Here is a 12,404-nt window from a genome sequence, read left to right on the forward strand (position 1 = left end):
AGTCAATACACCTATTCCAACAAGGCTTAACTTTTTATGAGGTGTTTAACCCCATTATTACAGAGGAAAAGCTTAAGATTTCGTCAGTTCAACTGATTTCACTGATTGCCAGCTCGAGGGAGTTAATCAGTTTTAAAGGTGTAATGATGGCGAACGCTGACACTTCGCCGTCATTACCACTGCAAAATCCGGGCCATTATGATTTCTACATAATTGTATCTTTTTTATGCTGATATTGATTACCTGAAACCAATGTTTTGCTTATCAAAGAGTTGCTCAATGTGTTTATTTACAATTATTAATTTTCAGATGGTCCTCTGGAGCTGCCTTTGTTTCAGATGATCCCATCCCGCCGGCAAGTAGTATTCCACGGTGATCGTTTGCCGTTTCTGTGCACTGCAACATATGTGGATAAAACAACACAAATCCAATGGCGCCATAGTGGGAAAATAATGGTAACAGATGAAGATAATGAAATATTTGTAGAACCAATTATGATTCACGACTGTTGTTTAATATCCAGGTATGTACATCCTTTGTGCTGGCTATTGAAGTATAATTGAACTGTTTGTTATTTAATCATTCTAGTTTGTTTGTTAATGTTTTTGTTACATTGTAGCTGAGAACATATATTTTGTGCAGCAGATAAACTCTAAATTGCTCTGCATTGTTGCATACTACAAATGATGTGTTGCAGAGTGTACAGCACTGGGCTGGAACATAAACAAATTAATGGCTGAAGTCAGAAGAGTATTGCACACCGTTGTATTGTCCTCAGGAGCGAGTGCCACCTTCTGGAGAGAAAAATAATTACAGAAACTATAAACATTTTAGCATCACTCATCACTCTCGGGTTTGCGTACTGGGTCAGCAAAAGAATTTAGGACCCAAATTTCAATATCATTATTATTATTATTAACTCGCAAAGATGGTGCAAATGAGCCTTGCGATTGTTATTTTTTTACTCTCGTATCTTTTAAGTTTGAAGATTTATCCATTGGTACAAAGCAAATATGTAAATTAAATACATGATACATTTATGCAATAAGCACCAATCTGTCGGATGGCCATCATGATCCCAGCCAAGTGTGTTGTGCTAATATGCTAATTCTGTTAAACGTTTGCTACATACGGCATTACAAACGACACAAACAGCCCAGTGCTGTACACTCTGCAACACATCATTTGTAGTATGCAACAATGCAGAGCAATTTAGAGTTTATCTGCTGCACAAAATATATGTTCTCAGCTACAAAGTAACAAAAACAAAAACAGGAAGGCAGATTATTATTTGAATGGCAATAGATTGGGAGAAGGGGAAGTGCAAAGAGACCTGGGTGTTCTTGTGCACCAATCGCTGAAGGTAAGCATGCAGGTGCAGCAGGCGGTTAAGAAGGCAAATGGTATGTTGGCCTTCGTAGCAAGAGGGTTCGAGTACAGGAACAAGGATGTCTTGCTACAGTTGTACAGGGCCTTGGTGAGACCACACCTTGAGCATTGTGTGCAGTTTTGGTCGCCTTACCTGAGGAAGGACGTTCTTGCCATGGAAGGAGTGCAGCGAAGATTCACCAGGCTGATACCTGGGATGGCAGGAATGACGTATGAGGAGAGATTGTGTCGATTGGGCTTATACTCACTGGAGTTTAGAAGATTGAGAGGGGACCTCATCGAAACCTATAAAATTCTGTCAGGCCTGGACAGACTAGATGCAGGAAGGATGTTTATGGTGTCCGGGGAGTCCAGAACCAGGGGTCATAGTCTAAGGATAAGGGGTAAGCCATTTAGGACTGAAATGAGGGGGAATTTCTTCACCCAGAGAGTGGTGAACCTGTGGAATTCGCTACCACAGAGGGCGGTGGAGGCCAGTTCATTAAATATATTCAAGAAAGAGTTGGATATATTTCTTAAGGCTAAAGGGATCAAGGGATATGGGGAGAAGGCAGGGACAGGGTACTGAATTTGAATGATCAGCCATGATCTCATTGAATGGCAGAGCAGGCTCGAAGGGCCGAATGGCCTACTCCTGCTCCTATCTTCTATGTTTCTATGTTAATTAGTTACTATTGCATTGGACCATGAATGATGCAGGTATCCCCATTCCCAAGCTAAATTCACTCTCACCACTCAGCTGGATTATGTTATTCTTTATATGGAAACCTTAGTTTTGTACTCTTCAATTAAAATTGCACATTCATGGTGGCCTGAATGTACCAGACCACAGCACCAAGAAGACCCACCTGAAATTCACACTTGGGCTTCTTCCAGAGACCAAGTTTGCAATTATTTACTTGGTTATTTGGAGAGGGAATGGTATTGACACCAACTATGAACATGGCAACATGTTGAACCATCCAAATTTTAGAGCAAAAAAATGTTTTTTGTCAAAAAGACAGCAAATTAAATTGAAATCAAATGCTTGCCAGTCTTCTGATAGTTAAAGCTTCTTCATGTTTCAAATGATATTAATCATAGCGTAAGTGTTAGTTATAAATTTCCCAATCTCTCTCTCCTTGAAGTGCTACTGGTTTATTATTTTCTGGGTAATGGCATTTCCTATTGAAGCACTTCAGGTGGGCGTTTGTGCTCTTAGCTCTTATTTAATGTCAGCATTAGCAGCATTGTAGTTTGCTTGAAATGAACATTGCTTTAATTCACAGTTGGAGTGGGAAATTGATAATTCTTCACGTTTTCTATGAAAAGGTTGAGCTGACAGGAATATCAAACAGGAGAAAAGAGCAGTTTAGCATGGATACCAGTTTGGCACCACAATGATTGCAGGCTCTAGTCCTGCTGCTAACGGACACTTTGACCCTCTACCCATGCATGCAGGGAGTTTCAACACAGTTCGTGTCAGACTGGTTGATAAGATAACTTGTTTTTCTCACAGTAAGAATGGCACTGTAACTGTGTGGATCAGGATGGAGCAGTGTTGCTGCTGGGATTTGTGCATTTCAATAATCTAATCATTCCCTCTTGCAGTAACTGAGCTATAACATGTATAAGTGGCCATACTGGGTTCAGGTAAATGGGGGGGAAATTGGGTAATGTAAATTTCTGTAGAAAAGTATGGAGCGTGCAGTGTTCTTGAAATGATAGATGAAATAAAATGGAACTTACATGGATCTAGCACAGTTAGGAATGTTGCATGAGTGTCTCGAACAAAACCGTAGGCGTACATTTTACTTAGATTGACAGCTGCCTGATAGATTCAAAGCTTCTGCTATTAATTTTCCCCAGCTAATTACAGTGCTGTTATAATTCTGTCTTAACTAAAAAGTGAATGCATGCATGCTTGCACATTTTTCTAAAGAACTCGAGGCAAAGTTACTATGTGACTTGTAGGTGTGCACAGACACTGGCATTTGAAAGCTGATGTTTTAATGTAACAACATATAATTTGGAGTTGGGCTGTAGCAAAGCATTGAGACTTCAAAGGCTCATCCTTGTGGGACAGTGAAGCTTTGAGGTTTTAGGCATTTTAGATCAAAAATGGCATTTGCGAATCATGAATTGAGGGTTGAAGAGGGTGAGCAGTGTATCAAGTGATTGACGGATGCAGGCTGGGAGTCATGGGCAATAGGCACCGGTACCAAGGCAAGTAAAACTGGGTTGTATGAAGCTTCAAAGCTTTGGCTAAGCTTTAAAGTCAGTGAAGCACTAAAGACTGCAGGCTTGAGGCAGCCAGGGTTTGCTTCTGTCTTGATTTGAAGCTTGTTTTATTTTCAGTTTTTTTTTTAAAAGCCGATGTTTTGTATGCTTGCTATCAGTCAAATTATAAACTGTTGGTTAATTGCTGGAAATAATTTTGTCCAAACCTTTAAGTTTTTTTTTACCTCAACAAACTGGCAGCCATTTGTAATTCTCTGCGTAAGTTTGCTTGAGAAGTCCTTCACAATTAGCTTTATCATCTTCATCTCACACAGCTGTTGCTTCAGAAGACTTTTCTATTAATATTTACTGAGGTGGGCTTTGCGAAATCTACACTTTGGGACATTGTTGTCATGCTTGAACACAGAAGCATAGAAAGTGCAGTGATTGCTGACACGATGTTGTGTTTGGTGTTAGAAAAAGTAAAGACCCCACTGCAAAACTTTATGCTGCAATGGTATCGTGTCTGCTATAGTGAGAGTTTTCAGTGGCCAGTTTGGTGGCTTAACAATGGTGTATATTTGTAACCTGCTGCTTCAGGAGCATACCTTAAGCAAACAACAACAACTTGTATTTATATAGCGCCTTTAACATAGTAAAACGTCCCAAAGCACCGCACAGGAGTATTTTAAGACAAAAAATTTGACACGAGCCACATAAGGATATATTAGAGCAGGTGAGGTAGGTTTTAAGGAGCGTCTTAAAGGAGGAAGGAGAGGTAGAGAGGCAGAGAGGTTTAGGCAGGGCATTCCAGAGCTTAGGGTCTAGACAACAGAAGGCATCGCCACCAATGGTTCAGCGATTATAATCAGGGATGCTCAAGGGGGCAAAATTAGAGGAGCGGAGATATCTCATGGGGGTGGGGGGGGGTGTTGTGGGGCTGAAGGAGGTTACAGAGATAGGAAGGGGCAAGGCCATGGAGGGATTTGAAAACAAGGATGAGAATTTTGAAATCGAGGCACTGCTTAACCGGGAGCCAATGTAGGTCATCGAGCAAAGGGGAGATGGGCGAACGGGACTTGGTGCGAGTTAGGAGATGGGCAGCCGAGTTTTGGGTGACCTCAAGTTTACGTAGGGTGGAATGTGGGAGGCCAGCCAGGAGTGCGTTGGAATAGTCAAGTCTGAAGGTAACAAAGGCATGGATGAGGGTTTCAGCAGCGGATGAGGTGAGGCAAGGGCGGAGACGGGCGATGTTACGGAGATGGAAGTAGGCAGTCTCTGTTATGCTAAATATGACACCAAGGTTGTGAACAGTGTGGTTCAGCCTCAGACAGATGTTAGGAAGAGGGATGGAGTCAGTGGCTAGGGAATGGAGTCTGTGGTGGGGACCAAAAACAATGGCTTCTAAAACAAACACTCCTCAATGCAGCCCCTTGTATGTGCAGAATTTCAGACCAATTGAGAATTTGTGCATGTTGAATAAATGTCAAGGTCACATTCCAAGGCAATTAATTAGAGTGAGCAAGTGAGTGTTTCTGTGACCTTTACTTTAGCCATTATGGTATTTGGAACATGGAATAATACAATTCAATTTCAAAGATCTGAATCCTAGACCATTTCTAGCAGAGGTACAAAGTCTCTTTTTCTCCCTCCCCCTCACCAAATAAATACACATTGTAGATAACACCAGAAGAGCGCCACATCAGGTAACAGATGTGTGGCTGAAAAGCAGCACAGTATGGCTGTCAATATATTATTAAAACACAGTTGCAGTCTGTTTCCTGCTGTGAAATTTTTGAGCTAATGCAATAGAATAAACTGATATGATCTCATTACAAAATGAGTAAATAAAGCAATTATTGTATGTGAAAAGGGTTAGCATACAGATTCAGTTTAATATCTGAGCTACAGTAGTTAAAAGGTGCAAAGCACAGATGTCATCCGCCTCTGTCTCATGCTGGCTGCTTTGTGTTTGTTGATAATCTGACCTGAGAGTAGGATCCCACTTTTTCCGGTTTAAATTCCAAGTGGCTGTGTGAGCAGAAATACATTTTTATGCAATCAATATTTAGAAAGTCTATTCACACTGGGAGGAACAAGCTTCCAGAGTAAATTATATTTAATCGTGCAAAAGCACTTTGCTAGCTCAGTGATGATTGACATGTTTATCTGGGAGGTGTTTTCATCATTTGGCAGTCAGTTTGCTTTCTATTTAAATTCATTTGATGCTGCGGATGCTTTAGTTAGCGGTGATTCTATCAAATATCCTGTTCATATCAATGTCTATTTTATATAACGTACCAAGTAATGTTCTTTATGTAGACACAAAACAATCATTTTATGAGTCCATCCTTCTGATGGGAAGCCTCTGCTACTGGCAGTGTATATCGGAAATTTGGGCATGTAACCAAAAGGTCGGAAAATCATGGGAAGATTGGCACAAGTTTCCAATATGTGCTGCTGGTGGGTGAGGCTTGTTGCTAGACGTGCAGACTCATAACAATGCCCCCTAAAATGCTTTATAAATAGAATGTTGATCATAGAAGGATTCATATCTTGATGGGTTGTCACATCACTGTACCAACCTGTCACTGAAACAAAGCAATTCAGCTGCAATCTTCATAAAGCAATTTTGTGCCTTTTATCGATCAAAAATAGAAATTTAAATATCAACCCATTGGTGAGAGAACTCATACCACTGACAGTTATAGAGACAGAAATAAAAACAAATATGTAGGAGGCAGAGAGTGAGTGATTATTAGGAAGCTCAAGAAATAGCTTCAAGGTGAGGACGACGGACCTTTAGGAGCCATATTTAAATATTACAGCCAAGCAGTTGGGTGATCGGGCTGCTTCCAGTATTTGGATAGCTGAATTATTCCTGAGACGATACTGCTAAGTAGGAGGCAGCCACTCTGTGGGAAACTCTGGGATCTGAGAAGAGCAGTCTATATAAGGATGGTTTGGTATTTTCAATCTGGCATTTCAATTAATATGCTTGATTTAACTCATTGCTACGCCTGTCCCTCTTCCCATTTTGATTTTTGATTTGTCAACTAATGATATAACACTAGAAGGAGAAGCGATTGACTCCACTGAACCCTGGGACTTCCATTTGGGATACCTCTAGACCCTTAGGGTGATAGAGTCCCATTACCGAACTTCGGCTACAGCTACTGATTCCCAACAAGAGAGACAACTGCCCTTAAAGGTCATTTATTTATTTTGGCAAGGCCAAATATTACATGCTTTTCCTTCCTACGTTTTGTAAGGTTTAAAAACTTAGATACAATTAGTAATAATTCTTACAATTATTAAGTAAGATTAGATTGTTTCATAATGGCAAGATCAGTTTTATGTTTTCTTCATTTAAGGAAGGCCTTTTTAAGCAATTAAATTCAATTAAGTACTAAATTATTGAGGGGCCTGTATTTCTATAGGTTAGTAAATTAGTTTACTGGGTGTTTTTCTGTTTCCTTTAGAGCAGCATATCCCTCATCTACCTTTTGTCTTGACATCAGCTTTACACATTCATATCTCAGATCAGTTCCTCTGACAGCCATACCTCTTCCTGGCAGGATGCCTTTTGTTTGGAACAGAACATCCTAACAAAAGCCACAAGAGCAGCAGGAATTTCAGCTGTCCCAACATAGGGAATAACAAATAGTAAATGACGAAGCAACAGCAGAAAATCCTGTGGTAGAGAGACTTTACAGGCTTGCTATTGCTCACTACAGAGCAGCCTCTGCTGAGGCAGTGTGAGGACACTCTGTTGCTATACTTGCTACTGACATTCTATTATAATATCTCATCCCAGACTATCTATAGATTAAAGGTTCATAAAAACTAATGGGGACAAGATAAAACTGGATAATGTGTTTTATATTATTTGTTAAAAGTTGGTGGATTTTTGAAGTTTGTTTTAAAGGACAACTTCTAGAGAAAGAGACACCATGGTTGCAATTTATGTTTTTGTTTTCCTTGGGTACATATCGGTATACCTACTGCATGTAAACTGAATGTGATGCTGCATAAAAATGAGGATTACAATTTGAGTTCATGAGTAAGCAGGCAAGCCACTGAGCAACCTCCTATGCTTGAATCATGCCTGCCATTGATGGCAGAAGAGGAAGAATTCATAGCAGAAACATAGGTACAATTCATATGTACAGGAGCACACAAAGTGCCAGAGGAACAATGGTAGAGGAAAATAAATCAGAAGTTTTTTTGACATGTTTTGTGCATCCTATCCCAGCACATTTATTTCAAAATCCTTATCTTTGTCCATAGGTCCCACCATGGTGTTGCTGTACCCCACATCTGCAACCACCTTCAGCCTTACATCCTAGCCCATATCCATGGCTCTTCTGGCAGATCCTTGAGCTACAGTAACCCTTCACTCAGGAATTCTATCACTAAACCTCTCTGCCTTGGTTTGTCCCTCCCACCTTTCAAAAGCTACCTCTTCAATCTTGCATGCAGTTGCTATCTGTCCTCCTCCCCCTAAACTCTTCTAGTTCCTGCTTGGTACATAATTATCCCTTGGGATATTTTACCACATTACAGGTGCTCTATAAATGTAAGTTGTTGTTTGGAAGTAAATGTGATCTGTAGCTCCCATAACTCAAATAACCTTGACAATTCCTCCGAGTGGCACCTACTCTCTCTGCTACTGTGGCACATTGTGACAGAAAGGGAATATTACACTTGGAGAAAGGCACAGGAAAATTATTAAAGAACAGAATGGGAGCACATATAATGTGGAAAGTGCCAATAAAAAATGGAATAGACAGTCGTGCCACTTCACATTTTGCAGATAGTGAAAATAAAGGTGCAAGTCAGAAAAGATAAACCGGTATATAAGAGCATTACAGTACTTTATATCACAGTAAAAGAATAGAAAATCAGAGGGCCACAAGGTAAAATAGATCAGATGGATCTTGATGTTTGAGAGGTTAACTCTACCAGTCAATTTGTTGTTAAGTAACTAACCACAGGCTTATTTTCCACACTTCACACAAACTTCTGCTTTTAAGGTTTTTTTCAGCAACAAATTAAATGTAGTCACTGTTTACTGAGACATGACGATAAATTCTCTAATCTCACAGTCCCAGCGGAGAGTTACAATTGAAGGGGCCATGGGTCAGAGAATTGGCCTTATGGTGTTATAGCCCTATTTTGATGCACTGCTACCCTTTGGAAGTGTGGGATCCGTGAACTCACTCTACAATGCTATCATCCATTCTTAATATTTGAATTGGTTTAGAGGAATACTGTGGGGTGTTTTTTCATTCATAATGATGCAGTTCCCCAGTTTTTCTAACCAAAAGCTTTTGTAAAAAAATGATGCTTGTACAATTTTGGGGGTTGGGGGTTGGGGGGGGGGGGGGTCGTGGATTTCAATAAAACAGCAGCAGGAACAGAGAAAACAGCAAAGTGTCAGCCAGTGGCTCAGTGGGTAGCACCCTCACCTCTGAGTCAGAAGGTTGTGGGTTCAAGCCCCACTCCAGAGACTTGAGCACAGAAATCTAGGCTGACACTCCAGTGCAGTGCTGAGGGAGTGCTGTACTGTTGGAGGTGCTGTTTTTCGCATGAGATGTTAAACATAGGCCCCGTCTGCTCTCTCAGGTGAAGATCCCATGCCGCTATTTCGAAGAAGAGCAGGTGAGTTATCCCCGGTGTCCTGGCCAATATTTATCCCTCAATCAACATAACAAAAACTGATTATCTGGTCATTATCACATTGTTGTTTGTGGGAGCTTGCTGAGTGCAAATTGGCTGCCACATTTCCTACATTACAACAGTGACTACACTTCAAAAAAAAGTACTTCATTGGCTTTAAAGTGCTTTGGGACACCCGGTGGTTGTGAAAGGAGCTATATAAATGCAAGTTTTTCTTTCTTTCTTTCTGTTTTTCTTTCTTTCTTTCCTTCCCCAATCAACATGTACAAATGGAAGTTGGTGTTTGGATAGTTATAGGGCATTACTGAGCTTGTTTTTCACAGTATAAATGAGGTATGATGCTCTAGCCTCAATATGTAAATGTATTGGGTGAGAGCCTGGACAGCAAGAAAGGACTGTAGCAGCACAACTCTTACTCTAATTACTAAAAGTACTGACAATGCTTTGGAAGACAGCAACATCAATTTGCATTTAGAAGAACATCTCTGAGCATTTTACAATGGGGAGGGGGGACACAACGGGGAGAAGATGGGGGGAGGATTGAGGAGGGAGAATCCAAAGGTACAGTTGAAGAGGTAGCAAGGCAAAGTAATTTGAAGAAAAAGGGTGCATTTCAATTTGGGCTGTTTTACTGTCCTGGATATAGAATTTCCTTACAGCCAGCTGTAAGTTATTTCTGGCTAAACTTACAGGAATTACTTCAGAAGTAATTTTTATAATTTTATAACAATAAAACTCGACACTCAAAACTAGATAATCTTTCCCAAAAACAAACAAAAAACACACCAGTTGCTGTTTCCTCTGTTTCTGTTGCTGTTTTATTGAAATCCAGTAAAACAGTAAAAATTACAAATGTAATTTAATAACGGAGAAACTTCAAGTCGGTAATCAAATCTCAGGGTTCCTGTCACATTTATAAACTCCCTGAAGTTGATTTGATCAGAACCCGCCCCCCGCTTTTCTAATTTACTCCTTGCTTTTATTCAGTATTGTGGCGATACATGCTCTCTTCACACATAATGTGAATTTTAGAACAACAAATTCTGTTGCTGTAGTGCTTTTATTGTTCATATTGAGCCTGCCGTGTCCTCGGGATGTCACAGCCAATAAAGCACTTTCTGAAGTGTAGTACTGTAGGAAAATGTGACAGTCAATTTGCACACAACAAATTTCCACAATGAGATAAATGGCCAGATAAACTGTTTTAGTGATGTTGGATGAGGGATAAATGTTGGCCAGGATATCAGACTACATTGGTAGAATTTAGAGGCTTCTGCCATGAGAAACCCTAAATCAAATTTTCTGACTGCAGCCAATCGCCTTATTTATGTGTACCAAAAGCAAAATACTAGAAATCTGAAACAAAAACAGTAAACGTTAGACACTCAGCAAGTCCGGCAGCATCTGTCGAGAGAACAAAAGTCAGTCGATGTTTCAGGCGTTGAACCCTTCCTCAGAACTGTCTTTGCCAACAGTATGTGTGTTTAGCAATAGTAGAGTTCCAAATTGGCCACGGTCCAGATTGGCAGACATTACAGGACCACAGTTCATCTATACTGCCTCCTTGTGAAACTGTAAAAACTCTACAGGTTACAGGTATTAGCCACCTAAAAACAAATGAATATAGTGAACCTGCCCCCCACCACCCCCAGGAAAAGATGAATGCTTCTGGTTACGTTAACTGGGAGAGGAAAGGCTTAAACAGTGCAGTGACTAGGTTATCTTGCACATACTTGATGCCAGGAGGGACTGTAGAAAATGAGACTTAATGCTGCAGGCACAGATTGTATTGGGGCATGGTGCCAGGGCATGAGGGAAAGGAAAACAGTCAGAGTGTGCTTTATACTCATCTAAGTAAGTACAGTAAGGAGCTTCTTCTCATTCTATCTTGTGTTCTTGCTTGACTATTCTGATAACTGGTAACTTATCAATCAGTTTGACCTGATTCTGCATGTGATTATTTACCGGTCGCAAACACATGTAACATTTTGATTTCACTTATTATGAACTTGAAATCATAGAAAGCATCTTTTACAGAGGAATTGCTACTTACTAGCAGACAGGTTCCAGTTGGCCAAGTTCATGTATGAATGTTTAGTGTGCACCTGTGTGTACTATTTTTACACCAGCATTAACCTGGTTTGAAAATTCTACCCTGGGATATTGGACATTGCTAATTTAACTGAAGTATCTGATTAAAACAGGAAAATACCATATATTTGTACCTCACCCAACTAATCCTCTTGGACTACCATGACTCCTGCTTTAAATTAGGACTGGTATGTATTGCACATTTATTTAAAATCTAAAGGGTTAACATGTAAATATTGTAAATACCCAATGACATATCTACTTAGCAGGTGCTAATTATGGTGGACTTAATGACAGACTAGGCTCTATGGACACTCTGCAGCTCCGGTTCATTGGGAGTCGTCAGGTTAGCTGTGAGGCATTGACTGAATAGGGCTTTCTTTGCAGAGTCTTTGAGTCTGTCCGCGTTGATTTTTCTGCGACAGAGTTTCTGTTGCTGCCGCCATTTTGAGGTTAGGTCGATGGAGATAATGGAATGGATTAAGTGATGGTCAGTCCAGCAGTCGTCAGCTCTTGTCATGGCACAGGTGATGCGGATATCCTTGCAGTCCCTCGCTCAGACAATGACGTAGTCCAACAGATGTCAATACCTGGAACGAGGCTGTTGCCACGAGGCCTTATACTTATCTCTCTGACGAAACAAGGTGTTGGTTATAACAAGACCATGTTCTAAGCATTTCATCAGGAGATGTTTCTGTTGGAGTTGGTTTTCCTTACTCCTTCCCTGCCAATCACACCTCTCCAGAGGTTTGTGTCCTTTCCAGCTCTGGCATTAAAATCACCAAGGAGAATCAGCTTGTCACCCGTTGGAACTCGGGACAGGGATTGTTCAAGGCTGGAGTAGAATTCCTCTTTGGCCTTGTCCATAGCTTCCAGGGTTGAGGCATACACACTGACAACTGTAGCGTACTGATTCTGGGTTAGAGTGAGTGAAGGGTCATGAGGCGTTCATTTGCCCCACAAGGGGAATCTCTAAGATGCCAAATTAACTAATTTTTACCCCATGGAGACGGCGTTCCTCTTCTGGTTTGCCTTTCCAGAAG

The 12,404-nt window shown here is 40.6% G+C and overlaps 1 protein-coding gene across 1 annotated transcript in view; it reads left to right on the forward strand.

Annotated features, from left to right (window-relative positions):
• adgra1b (adhesion G protein-coupled receptor A1b) overlaps nt 1-12,404 on the forward strand; it is a 1,141,355-nt gene that overhangs the window by 370,406 nt on the left and 758,545 nt on the right. The window contains exon 7 of the mRNA XM_085994744.1: nt 310-523. Within this exon, the coding sequence (XP_085850870.1) occupies nt 310-523 (214 nt within the window). The remainder of the gene's footprint in view (nt 1-309; nt 524-12,404) is intronic.

The sequence above is a fragment of the Somniosus microcephalus genome, chromosome 8 (assembly GCF_052327205.1).
Source record: "Somniosus microcephalus isolate GS21.2 chromosome 8, FLI_Smic_1.0, whole genome shotgun sequence".
Classification (NCBI taxonomy): domain Eukaryota; kingdom Metazoa; phylum Chordata; class Chondrichthyes; order Squaliformes; family Somniosidae; genus Somniosus; species Somniosus microcephalus.